At 42.7% G+C, this 23,599-nt stretch overlaps 1 protein-coding gene across 1 annotated transcript in view; it reads right to left on the bottom strand.

Annotated features, from left to right (window-relative positions):
- Positions 1 to 7,739: 7,739 nt before the first annotated feature.
- The window catches only part of LOC110527195 (uncharacterized), a 43,141-nt gene continuing 27,281 nt past the window's right edge, over positions 7,740 to 23,599 (bottom strand). The window contains exons 14-21 of the mRNA XM_036982499.2: positions 21,812 to 23,424; positions 21,314 to 21,533; positions 19,986 to 20,196; positions 19,683 to 19,871; positions 12,419 to 12,617; positions 11,696 to 11,775; positions 9,715 to 9,786; positions 7,740 to 9,119 (exon numbers count right to left, since the gene is read on the bottom strand). Of these exons, the coding sequence (XP_036838394.2) occupies positions 9,753 to 9,786; positions 11,696 to 11,775; positions 12,419 to 12,617; positions 19,683 to 19,871; positions 19,986 to 20,196; positions 21,314 to 21,533; positions 21,812 to 23,424 (2,546 nt within the window). The 3' untranslated portion in view covers positions 7,740 to 9,119; positions 9,715 to 9,752. The remainder of the gene's footprint in view (positions 9,120 to 9,714; positions 9,787 to 11,695; positions 11,776 to 12,418; positions 12,618 to 19,682; positions 19,872 to 19,985; positions 20,197 to 21,313; positions 21,534 to 21,811; positions 23,425 to 23,599) is intronic.

Here is a 23,599-nt window from a genome sequence, read left to right as displayed (position 1 = left end):
AATAATAAACGTTCCTCTCTAAGTGTGCTTTATGTTATCCAGAATAAATGAATAATAAACGTCCCTCTCTAAGTGTGCTTTATGTTATCCAAAATAAATGAATAATAAGCGTCCCTCTCTAAGTGTGCTTTATGTTATCCATGATAAACATTCCTCTCTAAGTGTGCTTTATGTTATCCATGATAAACATTCCTCTCTGAGTGTGCTTTATGTTATCCATGATAAACATTCCTCTCTGAGTGTGCTTTATGTTATCCATTATAAACATTCCTCTCTAGGTGTGCTTAATGTTATCCATGATAAACATCCCTCTCTGAGTGTGCTTTATGTTATCCATGATAAACATTCCTCTCTAAGTGTGCTTTATGTTATCCATGATAAACATTCCTCTCTAAGTGTGCTTTATGTTATCCATTATAAACATTCCTCTCTAAGTGTGCTTTATGTTATCCATGATAAACATTCCTCTCTAAGTGTGCTTTATGTTATCCATGATAAACATTCCTCTCTAAGTGTGCTTTATGTTAGCCATGATAAACATTCCTCTCTAAGTGTGCTTTATGTTAGCCATGATAAACATTCCTCTCTGAGTGTGCTTTATGTTATCCATGATAAACATCCCTCTCTAAGTGTGCTTTATGTTATCCATGATAAACATCCCTCTCTAAGTGTGCTTTATGTTATCCATGATAAACATCCCTCTCTAAGTGTGCTTTATGTTATCCATGATAAACATTCCTCTCTAAGTGTGCTTTATGTTATCCATGATAAACATTCCTCTCTAAGTGTGCTTTATGTTATCCATGATAAACATTCCTCTCTGAGTGTGCTTTATGTTATCCATGATAAACATTCCTCTCTGAGTGTGCTTTATGTTATCCATGATAAACATTCCTCTCTGAGTGTGCTTTATGTTATCCATGATAAACATCCCTCTCTAAGTGTGCTTTATGTTATCCATGATAAACATTCCTCTCTAAGTGTGCTTTATGTTATCCATGATAAACATTCCTCTCTAAGTGTGCTTTATGTTATCCATGATAAACATTCCTCTCTGAGTGTGCTTTATGTTATCCATGATAAACATTCCTCTCTGAGTGTGCTTTATGTTTTCCTGAATAAATAAATAATAAACGTTCCTCTCTGAGTGTGCTTTTTTGAAATTCACTGCAAGGACTTATCTTTACGTTGTGTGTCTGTGCGTGTGTACAACTTTTATGGACATGGTGTACTTTGATGATGGTGTTGGGCAGGCCTAGAGCCAGGATGTGATTAGCCATGGGTAGAGGCTCTGAGCGGTGCTTCTAACACCGATCCACTCTTAAACTTCAGCACCGTCAAAGCAAGTAAGGATGTTACACCACTCAAAATCACTTTGGGTAGGACAAGCAAAAAGGGAATTGGGTCAAAATGAATGGTGACAAGGGAACACTTTTTACGTGGCCAAGGTCATCGGGATATTGCTTTAAATTAAAGGTATGGCGATTTTTCAAGGGAGTGAGACACTTAAAGCTGCAATAAGTAGGTTTGTGGGTGACACATCCAAATTCACATATAAATGAGTTGTAGATGCGTCATTCTAATTGAAAGAAAGTCTGAGAAGTGGTAGATCTGTTCTGTGTGTGCTATTTCTATGCTTCCTATTCTTAAGTTTGGGTTTTGCATCTTTTACTTTCGGTTTTGCACACCACCTTCAAACAGGTGAAAAAACAATATTTTTGTTTGTGGAAAATATAGTTCAACAGCGGTTTAGATGGTACAATGATTCTCTACACTATACTTGCTTGTTTTGTCACAAACTGAAATTAGGCAAACTATTAGAACTTTAGCAACCAGGAAATGGTGGAATGATTTCTGCATAGAAAACAGGAAGTGATCTGGCCCATCAAAGGGATGATTCACTTATCTATTGGCGTCATGGCATTCACATCATTGGAGAAGTACTACATGATCAGATTTGAGCTACACCCGATGACCTTTCCATTAGAGCTGAATCCCAAGCAAATGCACAGCTGGTAGATAAATCTCCTCTTTGCATGGTAACACAACTGACGTGCATGTAGTTCAGTGACTCGACTGTGTCCCAACTGGGACCCCTTAGTAAGACTTGATAGCACTGTTTTCTATCGGTGCTATGGATACTTAGAGACTATGCATGGGGGAGAGCTGTTATTAAAGCCATTGTGGTTTTGGAAGTAGAATGGCATAGCGAGCATATTGTCATGACTTTGGCCTGGGGGTAGGTTTATGACAGTCATAAATACCTCTCCCCCCTTTTTCCTCTCTCTACCCTACTGATGTTACATTTGAAAACCCCTTGGTTAACATAGAGATTCTGGGAACATCAGAAGGTGGGGGGAAATGAACTATATTCTGGTAATCCGACCAATTCAACATATGCAGTGGTACTTAATGAATATGATGTCAGTTCGGTTGTCATCTGAGACATTCTCATCAATGATAAGATTACATAAACTCTACAGTGGAAAGTCTACACATCAGAGTTATCGGATTCACATGGAATTGTTGTTCAATTTAAATGTTTGAACATGAAATTATTCGTGATGGGATGAAATGTGATTTTAGCTTCTAAAATGTGAGAATTTGGGTTTTCATAAGGTTAGGGCTCTGCTCAATCAGTGGCCCACCCATGTGAAGAGTCATGGGTTATAAAACTTTTCAGACACACCCTTTTCGCTCCACTATATAAAGCCTTGACGACAATATAACCTCCTGTTCCGAGGATGTGAGGACGACGGTCCGATGTCAGTATGGTTAAGATAATAACTACAGAACGAAGCCAACATCAGCGTGAGCTTTGGTTGGTTGTGAATGGTTTGAACTTGATACCTCCTAGCCGTTGAGTTAGCAACAGCAGCTGCAAATGATAGTTAGGAAAGAACAGACAGAGTATCCGTCTATCACACAACGACGTTACTACAAATCAAATCAAATGTATTTGTCACATACACATGGTTAGCAGATGTTAATGCGAGTGTAGCGAAATGCTTGTGCTTCTAGTTCCGACTATGCAGTAATAACCAACGTGTAATCTAACCGAACAATTCCAAAACTACTACCTTATACACACAGTGTAAAGGGATAAAGAATATGTACATAAAGATATATAAATGAGTGATGGTACAGAACGGCATAGGCAAGATGCAGTAGATGGTATCGAGTACAGTATATACATGTACAGTATATACATATGAGATGAGTAATGTAGGGTATGTAAACAAAGTGGCATATTTTAAAGTGGCTAGTGATACATGTATTACATAAAGATGCAGTAGATGATATAGAGTACAGTATATACATATACATATGAGATGAGTAATGTAGGGTATGTAAACATTATATTAAGTAGCAATGTTTAAAGTGGCTAGTGATATATTTTACATCAATTTCCATCAATTCCCATTATTAAAGTGGCTGGAGTTGAGTCAGTGCGTTGGCAGCAGAAACTCAATGTTAGTGGTGGCTGTTTAACAGTCTGATGGCCTTGAGATAGAAGCTGTTTTTCAGTCTCTCGGTCCCAGCTTTGATGCACCTGTACTGACCTCAACTTCTGGATGATAGCGGGGTGAACAGGCAGTGGCTCGGGTGGTTGTTGTCCTTGATGATCTTTATGGCCTTCTTGTGACATCGGGTGGTGTAGGTGTCCTGGAGGGCAGGTAGTTTGCCCCCGGTGCAGACCTCACTACCATCTGGAGAGCCTTACGGTTGTGGGCGGAGCAGTTGCCGTGCCAGGCGGTGATACAGCCCGACAGGACGCTCTCAATTGTGCATCTGTAGAAGTTTGTGAGTGCTTTTGGTGACAAGCCGAATTTCTTCTGCCTCCTGAGGTTGAAGAGGCGCTCCTGCGCCTTCTTCAAGACGCTGTCTGTGTGGGTGGACCAATTCAGTTTGTCCGTGATGTGTACGCAGAGGAACTTAAAACTTACTACCCTCCCCACTACTGTCCCATCGATGTGGATAAGGGGGTTCTCCCTCTGCTGTTTCCTGAAGTCCACAATCATCTCCTTTGTTTTGTTGTTAGGTTATTTTGACACCACACTCCGAGGGCCCTCACCTTCTCCATGTAGGCTGTCTAGTCGTTGTTGGTAATCAAGCCTACACTGTAGTATCATCCGCAAACTTCATGATTGAGTTGGAGGCGTGCATGGCCACGCAGTCGTGGGTGAACAGGGAGTACAGGAGAGGGCTCAGAACGCACCCTTGTGGGGCCCCAGTGTTGAGGATCAGCGGGGTGGAGATGTTGTTACCTACCCTCACCACCTGGGGGCGGCCCAGGTGGAAGGAAGTCCAGTACGCAGTTACACAGGGCGGGGTCGAGACCCAGGGTCTCGAGCTTGATAATGAGTTTGGAGGGTACTATGATGTTAAATGCTGAGCTGTAGTCGATGAACAGCATTCTCACATAAGTATTCCTCTTGTCCAAATGGGTTAGGGCAGTGTGCAGTGTGGTTGAGATTGCATCGTCTGTGGACCTATTTGGGCGGTAAGCAAATTGGAGTGGGTCTAGGGTGTCAGGTAGGGTGGAGGTGATATGGTCCTTGACTAGCCTCTCAATGCACTTCATGATGACGGAAGTGAGTGTTACGGGTCGGTAGTTGTTTAGCTCAGTTACCTTAGCTTTCTTGGGAACAGGGACAATGGTGGCTCTCTTGAAGCATGTGGGAACAGCAGACTGGGATAAGGATTGATTGAATATGTCCGTAAACACACCAGCCAGCTGGTCTGCGCATGCTCTGAGGATGCGGCTGGGGATGCCGTTTGGTTAAGCAGCCTTGCGAGGGTTAACATGTTTAAATGTTTTACTCAGGTCGGCTGCAGTGAAGGAGAGTCTGCATGTTTTGGTTGCGGGCCGTGTCAGTGGCACTGTATTGTCCTCAAAGCGGGCAAAACATTTATTTAGTCTGCCTGGGAGCAAGACATCCTGGTCCTTGACGGGGCTGGTTTTCTTTTTGTAATCCGTGATTGACTGTAGACCCTGCCACATACCTCTTGTGTCTGGGCCATTGAATTGTGACTCTACTTTGTCTCTATACTGACACTTAGCTTGTTTGATTGCCTTGCGGAGGGAATAGCTACACTGTTTGTATTCGGTCATGTTTCCGGTCACCTTTCCCTGGTTAAAAGCAGTGGTTCGCGCTTTCAGTTTCACGCGAATGCTGCCATCAATCCACTGTTTCTGGTTTAGGAATGTTTTAATCATCGCTATGGGAACGACGTAGTCAATGCACTTTCTAATTAACTCGCTCACTGAATCAGCGTATTCCTTAATGTTGTTGTTGGAAGCAATGCGGAACACATCCCAGTCCACGTGACCGAAGCAGTCTTGAAGCGTGGAATCAGATTGGTCGGACCAGCGTTGAACAGACCTGAGCGCAGGAGCTTCTTCTTTTAGTTTCTGTCTGTAGGCAGGGAGCAACAAAATGGAGTCGTGGTCAGCTTTTCCGAAAGGAGGGCGTTGGAGAGCCTTATATGCGTCGCAAAAGTTAGAATAGCAATGATCCAAGGTTTTACCAGCCCTGGTTGCGCAATCGATATGCTGATACAATTTAGGGAGTCTTGTTTTCAGATTAGCCTTGTTAAAATCTCCAGCTACAATGAATGCAGCCTCAGGATATGTGGTTTCCAGTTTGCAAAGAGTCAAATAAAGTTAGTTCAGGGCCATCGATGTGCCTGCTTGGGGGGGAATACATACGGCTGTGATTATAATCGAAGAGAATTCCCTTGGTAGATAATGCGGTCGACATTTGATTGTGTGAGGAATTCTAAGTCAGGTGAACAGGAGGACTTGTGTTCCTGTATGTTGTTGTGATCACACCACGTCTCGTTAATCATAAGGCATATGCCCCCGCCCCTCTTCTTACCAGAAAGATGTTTGTTTCTGCGTGAAGAAACCAGCTGGCTGCACCGATTCCGTTAGTGTCTCTCGAGTGAGCCATGTTTCCGTGAAGCAAAGAACGTTACAGTCTCTCATGTCACTCTGGAATGCTACCCTTGCTCGGATTTCATCAACCTTGTTGTCTAGAGAATGACCAGAAGACCGATTTGTTTGCCTCTTTTACGACACCGTTGTTTTGGGTAGCAGGCTGGGATCCATTCCGTTGTCCTGGGTGGAAGGCAGAATACAGGGTCCGCTTCGGGAAAGTCATATTCCTGGTCGTACTGATGGTGAGTCGACGTTGCTCTTATGTTCAGTAGTTCTTCCCGACTGTATGTAATGAAACCTAAGATTACCTGGGGTACCAATGTAAGAAATAACACGTAAAAAACGCGAAGCGAGGCGGCCTTCTCTGTCGGCCATCTCTGTCGGCGCCGGAAGTAGGTAGCACAAAGTATCCAATTGACCACCAGAGACATTCTTCAAAGGACAAAGGACTCGGTTTGGCAACAAGGCCTTCCATCTACCACCAACCTACTGAAGCACAGCTCAGAGTAAATATTTATTGCATTTTCCTTTTCCAAATGGGCGGTAATTTAGAATGCATACGATACTGTATTTACAATAGCACAGCTTCTTCCTTTGTTTCTCAGTCTTCCTGCTCGTTCATTCAAACCCAGACCCTTTTCTTTTGTGTAACAAGCTGTCATATCTGTTCCGCCCGCTAGGGACGTTTTCCTTTATGACGTAATTTGTAATCAAGTTATGATTTAATTATGTGTATGTCTAATTCTGTGTGATTAGTTAGGTATTTAGTAAATAAATAATTAAACCCAATTGTGTATTGCTGATTCAACTTGCCAGGGTTCATGAAGATAACTAGAATGTACAACTTTCAGATGAGACTGAATTAAGATTAAGATTAAGATTAATATTGACTGCTATTGATGTAAAATATTACTAGGTCTTTAAGAGTTTATTCAGAAGATAACAGCTCTATAAATATTATTTTGTGGTGCCCCGACTCTCTAGTTAATTACATTTACATGATTAGCTCAATCAGGTAATATTAATTACGGATAAATTATTTTATAGAATAGCATGTCATATCACTTAATCCGGCATAGCCAAAGACACGACAACATCATCCAGTGGAAGTCATTTTCTATGTCATTGGGGAGTCCATTGATTATGCCATAATTTTCCTGTCCACACATGGGTTCACTTGTTTGATGGTTCCATAAATTATCTAGACAAGAAGTTCACACCCAATAGTGGAGTTGTACAGGGAAGAAGAAATCAGAGGGTTATCCTTGTTTCCAGGGGGTGGAGTAAAACCACTGAAAGATCTCAGAGGGGATATGGGTGTTCCATGCAAGGCAGTGGACATGTTTTGTCCAAGAACACCAACAACGTTGGACTTTAATTACTGTAAGTCATTGTTACTTTAAATCATTGTAAGCCTCTACACTGAGCAAATATCTTTCTTAAGTGTGACCTTAGCTGTGTGGTAAGGTTACTTGTCACTCTGTATTTAAGTGAGCTACTGGCTGTGTCCAACGCAGGCAGACTGCCAATCTCAAAGATTACCTAAATGTCAACTTCATTCAGCATGGAGCGATCTGTGTGCCAAGAATGTTTGCACCTCAAATATACAGAGCAAAAGCAAAGGAATGTTATTGACATTGGCCACTTTACTTTCATCCCAGAACAAACCAATACTGTACAGCAAGTCAATATGAGGAAGGTGTTCCTAATGTTTGGTATACTCAGTGTACAATGATATCAAGGCTTGATAAATATAGATTTGCTTGATAAAATGACATATGCATTATAATATTGTAAAAAATATTGACATTTTATTACAAAAAGTGCCTGTTGGCTTTCATTCAGTAAGTCTAACATACACAACACAGATCATAACCCCATTGTCTCGTTAATCTCTGAACTATGAGAAAACATAGAAAACACATCAACAGAGACAACGTACACATTTAACCCCTTTTTCAATGGGTTCAAAACATGTGGATGAATACAGTCGACTCCTGATATATACAAAGGCTTGGGATCGTCATGGTTGCTTGGGATCGTCATGGATACGTGGACTAACCCAAAGCAGCAGATGTCAGATTTGAGAAATGAGAAAACTCAGAGAAACATGTCTTCATGGGCTATTGGCTATGGCCAAAAGGGGTAACTAACAATCACAATTCCAGTATATCAATCTATATTCATTCCAACAGTTAAATACACAATGAATTTATGTCTACACAATTGATTATCTACAACTTTTTGCCAAAATCATGTTCAAGTAATTACAGCAACCAGGATATTAGATCATTTCAGTGGAGGCTATATAGCGTTAGCCTGTGCCATCCAGTCAGTACCCACTGGGCACAGATGTCAGTTCTACATATAGTTTTGATTTACATTTGGTTGAGTTGTCAACTAACGTGAATTCAATGTGGAATCAACAAAAAATGTCACCAAGTCATTGGATTTAGGTTCAAAGTTATGAGAAAAAAATCTGAAATTCTCTTACGTTGATTTCTCTTTTCTACTCCAAACAGTTCAACTTCATCACATTGAATTTGGGGGTTGAAATTATGTGGAAACAAAATGGATTAAACCAGTAGTTAGTTTCCATGCAGGACAGTAGCCTTCCAGTGACATCCAGTGAACTTCAAGGGTCCTGCCAGCAGCCGCTTTACGTTTCAGGACACAGCACCCCACAATGCTAACTGAAACCAAGTGAAGGCACTGAAGAAGACCATGATTAGGGAGAACAGAGTAGGAAGGGACCCACATGTCCAAACTAACTAAGGACAAAACAATTGAAGTCTGTTTGTTGTTTGTTCACAGATTTGTGCAAGTAAGAGGTGCAATGCAGCAAACCCTTTTGACAGTAACTGTATCTAGATGTTTGATGGCTAGCTGAGCAGGAGGCTAGCTCATAGGATAAGGTGATGGCTGTGATAACCAAAGAAAAAAATGAAACAACAAAAATCAAAGTATTTACAGTGCACTCCCCCTTTAGAAAAAGATCAGGTCATAGAAACAGAGTCAGTGACACGTTGCAACAGCACAACACATCACGCCTCATAGAGAAGATGTTCTTTAAATATCCATCCTCTTCATCTGGTCATCCTGCAGAGTCCATCAGAAGCACCATGGCAACAGAAGACACTTTCCTCTTTCTCAAGTCAAAGACAAAGGCATGTTTCTGAAAGGAAAGAGAGAAGGGAGTTTTACAGTTTAAATGTAGATAGTTTGTAATCTATCAGAAGGGAGTTTTACAGTTTAAATGTAGATAGTTTTGTAATCTATCAGAAGGGAGTTTTACAGTTTAAATGTAGATAGTTTGTAATCTATCAGAAGGGAGTTTTACAGTTTAAATGTAGATAGTTTGTAATCTATCAGAAGGGAGTTTTACAGTTTAAATGTAGATAGTTTGTAATCTATCAGAAGGGTGTTTTACAGTTTAAATGTAGATAGTTTGTAATCTATCAGAAGGGTGTTTTACAGTTTAAATGTAGATAGTTTGTAATTTATCAGAAGGGAGTTTTACAGTTTAAATGTAGATAGTTTGTAATCTATCAGAAGTGAGGTTTACAGTTTAAATGTAGATAGTTTGTAGCTATTAAACCCAGCTACGACAGCACACTGTGGCTTACTACCATCTACAGACAACATCGCAACAACTACACAGTGCCTATCGAAATCAATGACAATATAGTACAAAAGTATATTTAAGACAAGCTAAGGTTAGGCCTATTCTATGACCATTCTAGACATGTCAGGAATCAAAAATAAAGTACCTTGAGGTTCACAGTGATCAGCTGGCTCTCCAGCATTCCTATGTTTCAGAGCTCGCTCTTCTGTCCAGCGCTCTGTCAGCACACACACAACAGGAGTAGATTAGATTCAGGCTTTTGACAGTGACCGAAGTGGCTCAAAATTGCACACAAACCACACTACAGTACACAACACTTAAACCCTGGGGATGCCTGTCAACTTTAAAATGTTATTTTTCTGCCTCGAAGCGGGATGTTGGATGTGGCCTATGTCTCCAACCCCCTCCCTTCTCTTGGTCTGTTTGCCTCCTCTGACTGGCTCTACACAGGCCCAAAGACTATTATCCTTACTGGGTTTCCTTCCATCTGCCTTTCACAAAGACTCTGTCTATCCTCTTTGTACAGCAGACTGGCCGTAGTATCTCTAGATCAGAAGTGTACCTGAACTGACCGTCCTAGCTATCCCGGTTCTGACTGGCCCAACTCTTCTCCTTTTCCACTGTTTACAGCTGGGAAGGAACTTAACCAGTATCAAAGCTGGGACCGAGAGACTGAAAAACAGTTTCTATCTCAAGCACATCAGACTGTTAAATAGCCATCACTAGGCGGCTTCCACCTGGTTACGTAACCCCGCACCTTAGGGGCTGCTGCTCCATATATATATAGACTTAGACATAGAAATTACTGGCCACTTTAATAATGGAACACTAGTCACTTAATAATGTTTACATATCTTTGCTTAACTCATCTCATATGCTGTATTCTATTCTACTGTATTTTAATCTATGCCACTCCGACATTGCTCATCCTAATATTTATATATTCCTTTAATTCCATTCTTTTACTTTTAGATTTGTGTGTATTGTTGTTAATTGTTAGATACTACTGCACTGTTGGAAGCTAGAAACACAAGCATTTCGCTACACCCGCAATAACATATGCTAAACATGTGTATGTGACAAATAAAATGTGATTTGACTTGAGTATTTGGCCATCCTGCAGTGGTGTTTTTGTCTGGAACTTAATACCTGGAACAGGTGAATGACGCCCCCACGGCCCCAGCTGCTTGTGTCTCTGTCTGACTTACTGAGCACTCTAGAACTGTCCATACTCTAGAACCGTCCATACTCTAGAACCGTCCATACTCTAGAACCGTCTATACTCTAGAACCGTCCATACTCTAGAACCGTCCATACTACTCTAGAACCGTCCATACTCTAGAACCGTCCATACTCTAGAACATCCATACTCTAGAACATCCATACTCTAGAATCGTCAATACTCTAGAACATCCATACTCTAGAACCTTCCATACTCTAGAACCTTCCATACTCTAGAACATTCCATAGAAAGAGACAGACCATGGTCTGCATCTCAAATAGCACCCTATTCCTTATAAAGTGCACCACTATAGACTGGGGTCCATAGGGCTCTGGTCAAAAATAGTGCACTTTGTAGGGATAGTGTGCCATATGGGATGCAGACCATAAGTGAGCTGACACAAGGCCAGTGAAACAGAAACTCTACAACTGAATGTCTAAATAGCTCCACTAATGGTTTTGGAACAGGTAGTCTGGACTGGAGACGTTTCCTGTATAGAGGTTCTCATACTGTGTGAAGTGTGTATCCGGCTCCAGTCACACCACTGGCAAACAGACAGGCCAGGCCAGACAGAAAGGCCTCCTGTAGTCTGCTGCGTTCTAGTCTGCTCTGTTCCCTTTCCAAGGTCTGGGGTGACCATGACCATACAGAGGACGTGTGTCCTGTCTTGTCCTCCCAGCCCCAAGGTAAGGAGAGATTTGACAGTCTGAACCCTGGCTCACCGCTCAGCACTAACCGCTCAGCACTACACTGAAAGTACATCATCTCCAGCTAGCAGGAGGTTTAGTGTATCAGGTGGGCCGCCTACTGTAGTCTGGCTGTACACACTTCGACAGACAGACAGACAGACAGACAGTATGAATGCACACAGACAGACAGTAAGAATACAGCATCATTAACTCACACTTGATGCTGCCGTACAAAGTCTGCAAACTGACGGTCTTTGGCACACAACTCAATTATCCTTAGGCGGTCCTGAATTTGCTGTGAGAGAGAGAGACAATGAGAGAGAAAGAAAGAAAGAAAGAGAGCGAGATGTGGTGGTAGAGAGAGAGAATAATGTGGGGGAAAAGAGAGAGAATAATGTGGGGGGAAAGAGAGAGTGAAAGAGAGAGAGGAGAGAGATGTGTGAGAGAGAGAAGAGAGAGAGGTAAGAGAGAGAGTGAAAGAGAGAGAGGGGAGAGAGGTGTGTGTGTGAGAGAGAGAGAGAGAGAGAGAGAGAGAGAGAGAGAGAGAGAGAGAGAGGTAAGAGAGAGAGAGAGACGGTTATGTAACATTAGGGGTTGATGTAAGGCCGATGGATTTGTGTTGGTTTCCGTACTGCCTGCCCAATGCTGGTGTCTGGACGAGCACTACTCTTCCACCATAAGCACTGAGGCTAAAGACTCAGGGTGAAAATAGAATCTCATACACACGTGTTACGGTGCCTTATTTAGACCTAAACTTGATTGTTGATAAAGCTTTCTGGTAACATTTACTTGAAAAACATCTTTAACAACGTTAAGATCCCTGGAATGATCTGGAATGATCTCCCTAGAAATCCCCCAAAGAGTCAGTCTGTTGCAAACTGTCTGTCACTCTCTTACAGTCCTCCCAGCAGTCAACCACTCAGACAGCCTCTACATACCTCTCTGGTGAGCTCGGAGTTGTCGTAGATTTGGAGTATCTCGTCACTGCAGAAGTCCACAGAGGGGTCTGCGCTGCCCGTACTGTGGTGCGGCACATCGTCTTCGTACCGTCTGTAGTACTCTGCCGTGGCCACATCACTCTCATACATGGGGTTGAACTTGGTGGCTCTCTCTAAGGATGGCACACTGTCCCGATCTCTGTGAAACAGGTAGGAGAGGGGCATCGTTATTAAGAAGGCCCCTTTCAAGAAATGAAGAACTAAGAACAGATATAGCCCTTGGTTCACTCCAGACTTGACTGCCCTTGATCAGCACAAAAACATCATGTGGCGCACTGCACTAGCTTTGAATAGTCCCCGCGATATGCAGACTCAACAGCCTTGTTTCTCTAATGATTGCCTCGACCTGGTTCACTAACTACTTCTCAGATAGAGTTCAGTGTATCAAATCGGAGGGCCTGTCGTCTGGACCTCTGGCAGTCTCTATGGTGGTAGCACAGGGTTCAATTCTCAGGCTGACTCTTTTCTCTGTATATATCAGTACCCTCGTAAAACTGACTATCCGGCCTCCAACACTCTACTAAGCAAATTGGATGCAGTCTATCACAGTGCCATCCGTTTTGTCACCAAAGCCCCATATCTACCCATCATTGTGACCTGTATGCTCTCGTTGACTGGTCCTCGCTACATATTTGTCGCCAAACCCACTGGCTCCAGATCATCTATAAGTCTTTGCTATAAGTCTTTGCTAGGTAAAGCTCCGCTAGGTAAAGCTCACTGGTCACCATAGAAGCATGCGCTCCAGCAGGTATATTTCACTGGTCATCCCCAAAGCCAACATCTCTTTTGGCCGCCTTTCCTTCCAGTTCTCTGCTGCCAATGACTGGAACGAATTGCAAAAATCACTGAAGTTGGAGACTTATATCTCCCTCACTAACTTCAAGTATCGGCTGTCAGAGCAGCTTAACGATCGCTGCAGCTGTACATAGCCCAACTACCTACCTCATCCCCATTTTGTCTTTATCTGCTCTTTTGCACATTAGTATTTCTACTTGCACATCCTCATCTGCACATTTATCACTCCAGTGTAAAATGCTAAATTGTAATTACAATGCCTTGCGAAAGTATTCGGCCCCCTTGAACTTTGCGACCTTTTGCCACATTTCAGGCTTCAAACATAAAGATATAAAACTGTTTTGTGAAGAATCAACAACAAGTGGGACACAATCATGAAGTGGAACGACATTTATTGGATATTTCAAACTTTTTTAACAAATCAAAATCTGAAAAATTGGGCGTGCAAAATTATTCAGCCCCTTTACTTTCAGTGCAGCAAACTCTCTCCAGAAGTTCAGTGAGGATCTCTGAATGATCCAATGTTGACCTAAATGACTAATGATGATAAATACAATCCACCTGTGTGTAATCAAGTCTCCGTATAAATGCACCTGCACTGTGATAGTCTCAGAGGTCTGTTAAAAGCGCAGAGAGCATCATGAAGAACAAGGAACACACCAGGCAGGTCCAAGATACAGTTGTGAAGAAGTTTAAAGCCGGATTTGGATACAAAAAGATTTCCCAGGCTTTAAACATCCCAAGGAGCACTGTGCAAGCAATAATATTGAAATGGAAGGAGTATCAGACCACTGCAAATCTACCAAGACCTGGCTGTCCCTCTAAACTTTCAGCTCATACAAGGAGAAAACTGATCAGAGATGCAGCCAAGAGGCCCATGATCACTCTGGATGAACTGCAGAGATCTACAGCTGAGGTGGGAGACTCTGTCCATAGGACAACAATCAGTCATATATTGCACAAATCTGGCCTTTATGGAAGAGTGGCAAGAAGAAAGCCATTTCTTAAAGATATCCATAAAAAGTGTCAGTGAAAGTTTGCCACAAGCCACCTGGGAGACACACCAAACATGTGGAAGAAGGTGCTCTGGTCAGATGAAACCAAAATTGTACTTTTTGGCAACAATGCAAAACGTTATGTTTGGCGTAAAAGCAACACAGCTCATCACCCTGAACACACCATCCCCACTGTCAAACATGGTGGTGGCAGCATCATGGTTTGGGCCTGCTTTTCTTCAGCAGGGACAGGGAAGATGGTTAAAATTGATGGGAAGATGGATGGAGCCAAATACAGGACCATTCTTGAAGAAAACCTGATGGAGTCTGCAAAAGACCTGAGACTGGGACGGAGATTTGTCTTCCAACAAGACAATGATCCAAAACATAAAGCAAAATCTACAATGGAATGGTTCAAAAATAAACATATCCAGGTGTTAGAATGGCCAAGTCAAAGTCCAGACCTGAATCCAATCGAGAATCTGTGGAAAGAACTGAAAACTGCTGTTCACAAATGCTCTCCATCCAACCTCACTGAGCTCGAGCTGTTTTGCAAGGAGGAATAGGAAAAAAAATTCAGTCTCTCGATGTGCAAAACTGATAGAGACATACCCCAAGCGACTTACAGCTGTAATCGCAGCAAAAGGTGGCGCTACAAAGTATTAACATAAGGGGGCTGAATCATTTTGCACGCCCAATTTTTCAGTTTTTGATTTGTTAAAAAAGTTTGAAACATCCAATAAATGTCATTCCACTTCATGATTGTGTCCCACTTGTTGTTGATTCTTCACAAAAAAATACAGTTTTATATCTTTATGTTTGAAGCCTGAAATGTGGCAAAAGGTCGCAAAGTTCAAGGGGGCCGAATACTTTCGCAAGGCACTGTACTTCGCCACTATTGGCCTATTTATTGCCTTATAACCTTACTACATTTGCACACACTGTATACAGATTTTTCTATTGTGTTATTGACTGCACGTTTGTTTATCCCATGTTTAACTCTGCATTGTTGTTTTTGTCACACTGCTTTATCTTGGCCAGGTCTCAGTTGTAAATGAGAACTTGTTCTCAACTGGCCTACCTGGTTAAATAAAGGTGAAATAAAATACATTTTCTCTGGTGCAATAGAAAGGTGGCTGATGTCACACCACTGAGAATGATGTGTTCTGTCTACTTACCGGTAATAATGATGAACAATAACATTTCAGCCTGTACGTGCGGTGCGGCCAAGTGAGTCACACATACAAACACAAACACACCCACAGCCGTATGGGTTTGGCATGATACGTGATGACCTATGCCAGTGGGTGGAAAGTGACATTGTGTCCGGTCCACTCTAAACAGGATGTCAACCTGATATCAACCTACGTTGGCATGCAACACACAGACACATGATGTTATTCTGTTGTACTGGCCTGTACCTAATGACATTGCTCTCTCTCTCTCTCGCTCTCTCACTCACTCATTCACCCTCTGTCTCGGACTCTCTCTTTCTCTCCCTCGCGCTCTTTCTTTCTTTCTGTCTCCCTCTCTCTTTATTTCTCTCTCTCTTTATTTATATCTCTCTTTATTTCTCTCTCCCTCTCTCTTTATTTCTCTCGCCCTCTCTCTTTATTTCTCTCTCCCTCTGTCTTTATTTCTCTCTCCCTCTCTCTTTATTTCTCTCTCTCTCTATTTCTCTCTCTCTTTATTTCTCTCTCCCTCTCTCTATTTCTCTCTCTTTTTCTCTCTCCCTCTCTCTATTTCTCTCTCTCTCTCTTTATTTCTCTCTCTCTCTCTTTATTTCTCTCCCTCTCTCTTTATTTCTCTCTCTCTCTCTTTATTTCTCTCTCTCTCTTTATTTCTCTGTCTCTTTATTTCTCTCTCTCTTTATTTCTCTCTCCCTCTCTCTATTTCTCTCTCCCTCTCCCTTTATTTCTCTCTCTCTCTCTCTCTCGCTCTTTATTTCTCTCTCTCTCTTTATTTCTCTCTCTCTCTTTATTTCTCTCTCTTGTTTTCTCTCTCTCTTTATTTCCCTCTCTCTCTTTATTTCTCTATATGTCTCTCTCCCTCTCTCTTTATTTCTCTCTATCTTTCTATTTCTCTCTCTTTCTCTCTCTTTATTTCTCTCTCTTTATTTCTCTCTCTCTTGATTTATCTCTCTCTTTATTTCCCTCTATCTCTTTATTTCTCTATTTCTCTCTCTCTCTCTCTATTTATTTCTCTCTCTCTCTATTTATCTCTCTCTCTCTCTTGATTTCTCTCTCTCTATTTCTCTCTCTCTTTATTTCTCTCTCTCTCTTTATTTCTCTCTCCCTCTCTCTTTCCCTCTCTCTTTCTCTCTCTCTTTCCCTCTCTCTTTATTTCTCTCTCTCTCTCCCTCTTTATTTCCCTCTCTTTCCCTCTCTCTTTCTCTCAACCCTCTGTCTTTATTTCTCTCTCTCTACCTCTCTCTCTCTACTTTATTTCTCGCTCTTTCTCTTTATCTCTCCCTCTGTCTTTATTTCTCTCTCTCCCACTCTCCCTCTCTTTCCCTCTCTCTTTCCCTCTCTCTTTCTCTCAACCCTCTGTCTTTATTTCTCTCTCTCTACCTCTCTCTCTCTACTTTATTTCTCGCTCTCTCTTTATCTCTCCCTCTGTCTTTGTTTCTCTCTCTCTCCCACTCTCTAGCTATTTCTCTCCCTCGCTCTTTATTTCTCTCTCTCTCCCACTCTCTCTCTATTTCTCTCCCTCTCTCTTTATTTCTCTCTCTCTTTATTTCTCTCTCTATATATTTTTCTCTCCCTCTCTCTCTCTCCCTTTCTCTCTTTATTTCTCTCTCTCTTTATTTCTCTTGATTTCTCTCTCCCTCTCTCACATTCCTACCACAGATGAAGTTTCATTGTGAGTTCCCCGCTGCCTGTGGCTCACTCCAGCTGCTGCTCCATATCTGTAATAAACAACATCTGACAAGCTACGCTGTATTAAATAAAAAACCTTCGGCACAAACAAATGTAATTTCCCCTTTGGAAATGTTTTGTTAACTATACATTCCAACCTTTGAACAGGAAGTGTTGTGGACTGCAGCTACATCAGATACAGTCTTTACATTATACAGTACGCCATGTTCCATGAGCTAAACACTCATATGAGAAACACACTGAACTGGTCAGGAGTCCAATCTAGCAGTCTGTGGACAGTTTATTGGTAACAGTGAGAGACTGCAGGGCGGGGCTGTTAGAAGGGCCCATGGTGCTAACATGGGCATTGGCCCAAGGTCTATCTGTCGAGGCCAGGCCTTGTGTCACTAGAAGCAGGCAGGCTAAACTCAGGGCAGCTGCCGAGGCACACACTGATTCATAAAACAATCACACACACATTCACACACGCCTACACATGGATGCATGCACACATGCACGCACACACACACACACACATATACTGTTGATCCTGCAACTCTGGGCTTCTAAATACAATCAGCACTGTTTTGATACTTCTCAATAAACATGTCCTGATTGGTTAATCAAAAACAACATGGCTGCCAAGGAAGTCTGAGACGCTAATCACGCTCTCATAGTTCTTTCTCTCGGACAGATTCTCGGTCAAGCACCCCGTTAACAATGCACAAAGCTTCACTTAACCAAAACATTTTAGGACAACCATCTACATTTATTGTCTGTCTACACACCAGTATAGTATTTCTTAACCTTCTTAACTGTCCTACTACATACAGTACTAAAGCTTGGACACACCTACTCATTCAAGGGTTTTTCTTTATTTGTACTATTTTCAACATTGTAGAAAAATAGTGAAGACATCAAAACTATGAAAAAAAACATATGGGAATATGTAGTAACCAAAAAAACGTTTTAAATAAAACAAAATATATTTTATATTTGAGGTTCTTCAAAGTAGCCACCCTTTGAATTGATGATAGCTTTTCACACTCTTAGGATTCTCTCAACCAGCTTCATGACATAGTCACCTGGAATGCATTTCAATTAACAGGTGTGCCTTCTTAAAAGTTAATTTGTGGAATTTCTTTCCTTCTTCATGCGTTTGAGACAATCAGTTGTATTGTGACAAGGTAGGGTTAGTATACAGAGGACAGCCCTATTTGGTAAAAGTCCAAGTCCATATTATGGCAAGAACAGCTCAAATAAGCAATGATAAACAACAGTCCATCATTACTATAAGACATGAAGGTCAGTCAAAATGCAACATTTCAAGAACTTTGAAAGTTTCTTAAAGTGCAGTCGCAAAAACCATCAAGCGCTATGATGAAACTGGTTCTCATGATGACCGCCACAGGAAAGGAAGACCCAGAGTTACCTCTGCTGCAGAGGATAAGTTCATTAGAGTTACCAGCCTCAGAAATTACAGCCCAAATAAATGCTTCACAGATTTCAAGTAACAGACACAACGTCAACTGTTCAACGTTCAACGTCAACTGTTCAGAGGAGACTATCTGAATAAGGCCTTCATGGTCGAATTGCTGCAAAGAAACCACTACTAAAGACACCAATAATAAGAAGAGACACGAGCAATGAACATTAGACCGGTGGAAACCTGTCCTTAGGTCTGATGAGTCCAAATTTGAGATTTTTGGTTCCAACCGCCGTGTCTTCGTGAGACGCAGAGTAGGTGAACGGATGATCTCCGCATGTGTGGTTCCCACCGTGAAGCATGGAGGAGGAGGTGTGATGGTGTGGGGGTGCTTTGCTGGTGACACTGTCAGTGATTTATTTAGAATTCAAGGCAGACTTAACCGGCTACCACAGCATTCTGCAGTGATACGCCATCCCATCTGGTTTGCGCTTAGTGGGTCTATCATTTGTTTTTCAACAGGACAATGACCCAACACATCGACAGGCTGTGTAAAGGCTATTTGACCAGAAGGAGAGTGATGGAGTGCAGCATCAGATGACCTGGCCTCCACAATCACCCAACCTCAACCCAATTGAGATGGTTTGGGATGAGTTGGACCGCAGAGTGAAGGAAAAGCAGCCAACAAGTGCACAGCACATGTGGTGAACTCCTTCAAGACTGTTGGAAAAGCATTCTAGGTGAAGCTGGTTGAGAGAATGCCAAGAGTGTGCAAAGCTGTCATCAAGTCAAAGGGTGGCTATTTGAAGAATCTCAAATATAAAATATATTTTGATTTGTTTAACACTTTTTTGGTTACTACATGATTCCATACGTGTTATTTCATAGTGTTGATATCTTCACTACTCTTCTTCAATGTAGAAAATAATAAAAATAAAGAAAAACACTAAGTAGGTGTGTCCAAACTTTTGACTGGTACTGCAGTTATTATGCAAGATAAGCCAAAATATTATCAGATGACATTACTCTACAAGCAACATTGCAGTGATATCTTAAATAACCATTACACGTGACAGGTAAATAATCTGATTTACTCCTTCTCCCTCTGGGTTTATGAGTCTGCTGCTTACCGTAGGGGATCCTCTGAATCCTCTTTGTCATAACCGTCCCTCAGAGTCCTGGCCAGGAAGAAGATTGCCCCTGAGGCCACCAATAGGAAGCCAGCCACCGACGCTATGGCGATGCCCACCACCAGAGGTTCTGACACATACTCCTCACAGTGTTCCCCGCGGTACCACCAATTCTCTCCAACACGACATCTAGAACCACACAGAACAGCATTAGAACCACATGCATCTCAAACACACACATACACATACACAACTATATAGTGAATTCATCATGTCAGTGTCCTTAACTAAACTCCCACCCACCTGCAGATGGCTCCCTTGCCAGGGATGACATCACACTTCCCATCGTTGAGACAGAAGTCCTCCTGCAGGTCACAGATACTCTGGCACGGCAGTCCGTCCACGCTGAAGTAACCCGCGTCACACACACACTCCGCCTCCCCGGACCAGCGGTTCACCGTGCACATCGAATACTCATTACACGCTTGGAACTTGCAGGGGTTTGCCTGGTTGCCTGGCAACGACAAAGAAAACATAAAGAAATGTGTTTTGTGTGACCTCAGTTCTACCATCTGAGAACCTGGTGACTCAGGGATGGGGGTTTGACTGTCCTGGTGATGGTGGTCACTAATTCTAAAATAACACATAAATACACCACAGAAAATATATGTTAGAATGTTTCAGACTTTAGTCGTAAATTGGCTGATGATGACGTGCCCAGAGGACTTTAGTTGTCACTTTCGGAACATTCTAGAAAAGAGCGAAGTATTCTAACTCTGACTCCAACCTTAACTCTCTACCTCTAACCTTAACCCTTAACATATACCTTTGTCTTTTTCTAATCCGATGCCCTGTGGAGACCTTACATGATGTGACATGATTAAGCATCAGTGTTACAGTAGATGATTATGATTGGCTCAGACAGATTACAACACAGATTATAATGTAACGACCCAGCCGGCCTTATAGAATAACACCATGGTGACTCATCCTCATTATGACACATACTGTACAGTACTGTTGCTGATCACATTGTACATCTGCCCAGACGAGGGTTGAAATATTCCCAGGTTTTCCAGAAGACCCTGTTGGAGGATTCTGGATTTCCTGCTTAGTCCCTCCTGATTCCTGGAATCCTCCAACTGGGATTTTGGTAAATCCAGGGAATTTATTGAAAGTTCCCGGAATTTTGCAACCCTAGCCCAAACAGAAGTGTCAACCACATGAGATCACCATCCCGGGGCCACAGTATCAAAGCCATTGACACATTGAGATCGTTATGTTATTTTCATGGGCTCTTTGAGTTACAAAGTGTTGAGAAAACAACTTGATTCATAACTAAAGAGTCATCTCACTTCAATGACTCAATACAGCAATCTCCTGCTGATGTGTTAATGTGAGAAGTTTGGGTTAGGTCAGCATGCCATTGCTTCTGTTGTCGACTTTCACATCTTTCAAGATCCAATAATGAAACCTCAGCTACAGAAGATCATCCACCAAACGGACATTACTGTCAGGAAATGCTTCACAACAATGAGTACTTGTTGACATGATTTCATACATTTCCTACTCTCACTGCAGAATAACATCACTCAAGACTCAAGTATCACTTGTTTGCAGCTGAGGTTTACCTGATTCCACATCCAGTGAGTATTTGTCTATGGCGAGGTTCATGGTTTGGAAGGCTGAGTTAGCAAAGTCCTCTAGGATAAGGTACACAGTATTGGTGACCCCCAGAGAGACGGGCTTCCCAAACTTCATCCTGCTGTTCACCACGATGCTGCCGTTACGGAAATTCAGGATCTCCAGGTTCTGGAAGTTGCTGAGGTTAGACTGCAGGTAAGGGATGAGCTACAGACGAGAAAGAGACATTGTTACTTTATGCTTCCCAAAACACCAAGATATACTGTATTCCACAGGTACTGTATGACTTGTGACAAATCCAATAACCATGGAAACAGTTAATTTGAAAGTTCTACTACAGAATCCATTATATGCAACATATTACAACATTCACAGCAATGAAAAAGGTAAAATGAACTTGAGAAGGGCGTCTCTACGCATACTGAACATTCATTTATGGCCCCCATACCCCAATGTTATTGCAGATAATCCCATATATCCTTTACCAGTTCGAGGAACCTCTGTTCCAGGGCTTTGTACTCTGTGGAACTCTTGTTGAAGAGATCCTCAGAGAACATCATGTTGGTCACCCTCAGGCTGAAGAACACCATCAGATCCTTGCCAGGGCTTTTCGCCATGGCGATGCTGCCCACGTCTGATCCGTGGGCGATGCTGGAGTACCCGCTGCTGTCCCCGTCCATGTGACTCGTTCCGTCATACACGTTGAAGGTGAGGTCAATTTCCGACATGGGTGAGTCTGGTGCGTAGTCTCCAACCGCTTGGATTGAAGTGCCGACTTCTAGTTCGTATGTGTCGTGAGCTGGGGAAGGGGGTGCTAGCGCCATGCTAACATCTCCTTCTTCAATGCTAACATCTGACTCTTCTGCTGCCTCAGGCAGGTTTTCTGTGGGTCTGAATGTGGGCTGGAAGAATGGAGGTAGGATTATTGGGGCAATTTCAGGTGTCTCAGAGATTTCAATGTCACCATGTGGTGCTATTTCTGTGGTGGCTGGATGGTGTGTGGCTTCCTCCTCTTCTGGTACAGAGTCAGATATACGAGAGAAGGGAGATTCCTTCTCGGGGGATAAGATGCTATGAGACTCTATGACTTCCGGGGCTGCTGTACCTGCAGCCACAACAAAGATTTGATCTTCAGCAAGGTCCTCCTCTGAGATGTCAAGGCCTGGGAGTAGTGTGGCCAATGGCCCTGCGACCTCCGCCCCCTGTTCCTCCAAGATCTCCACCTCTCCATCTTCATCTTCAGGATCGGGCACCAAGAGTAAAGGTCTGTCGGTGAAGGCTTCGATCTCTGGTGGTTCAGAGGTGATCATATCGAAGATGGACTCCTTGACTGTGAACAGCTCCATGTCTATGAAGGTAGGTGACTCAATAGAACCATGGGTCTCAGCTGCTGGCCCTTCCAACACCAGGGCCTCAGTGGTGTAAAACTGAGGATAGGGATAATCAGTGACTGGTGCTATGATGGTGAATGGTTCGCTTGGGTAATAATCGGCATAAATCCCAGAGGCCTCCAGCGTCTGTATGGAGAGCTCCACTGTCAGGGTCTCTGCGGTCCAGAACACAGGGACTTCAGCGGTGGTCGTGTAGTCAGGTCGGGTACTAATGTCTTGGGTCACAGGCAGCCTGTCCAAGAAAGGCCATTGTGGCTCTTCTTCAACTGGGGCAGATTCTGGATGGGACTCAAAAGGACCCATATCCTCTGGAGATTCAGTCAGGACAGATTCGGTGATCTCTTCCCCCTTCTCCTCATCCTTCTTCTCTTCCTCCTTTGGTTCCTCTTCTGGATCTGGAAAATGCACCTCCCCCACCACAGAATCCTCCTCCTCCTCCTCTATGTAGTCTGTCTCCTCAGTTGTCACGGGAAACCATGGGAGGACGTCAGCCCCTTGGTCATCCCCAGAGAAGCCGGAGCCAGAGCCAACATCCAAATCTGGGTTTACTCTGGGAGGTGCCGGGACCGGGGCCTCTGTGGTCTGTGGTTGTGAAGGGGAGGAGGTAGAGGAGCCTCCAGCACCGACCACACCATCCCCACCGGGAGTATCAGAGTCTTGCTGAGTGTTGCTGAGAAGAAATCCCTCTTCTTCAATATTTCCATTATCTAGAAAAACAGGAAAACACATGCTTTGTTACTGGAACACGGAATCTCCCTTCTCTTCAGTGAAGGGAAACAGAGTGAAAACAGAATAGAGGACAATCCATGATATTAACAATGGATAAATGGTTTCAAAACTCTATTAAATCAGATTTGAATGTGTTTTTTTGTGTTGTGTGTT

This window comes from Oncorhynchus mykiss, chromosome 7, assembly GCF_057628025.1.
Source record: "Oncorhynchus mykiss isolate SJ-2025 chromosome 7, ASM5762802v1, whole genome shotgun sequence".
Lineage (NCBI taxonomy): Eukaryota > Metazoa > Chordata > Actinopteri > Salmoniformes > Salmonidae > Oncorhynchus > Oncorhynchus mykiss.
Note: the sequence above shows the minus strand (reverse complement) of the source record. Positions and strands in the feature narration are given on the sequence as shown.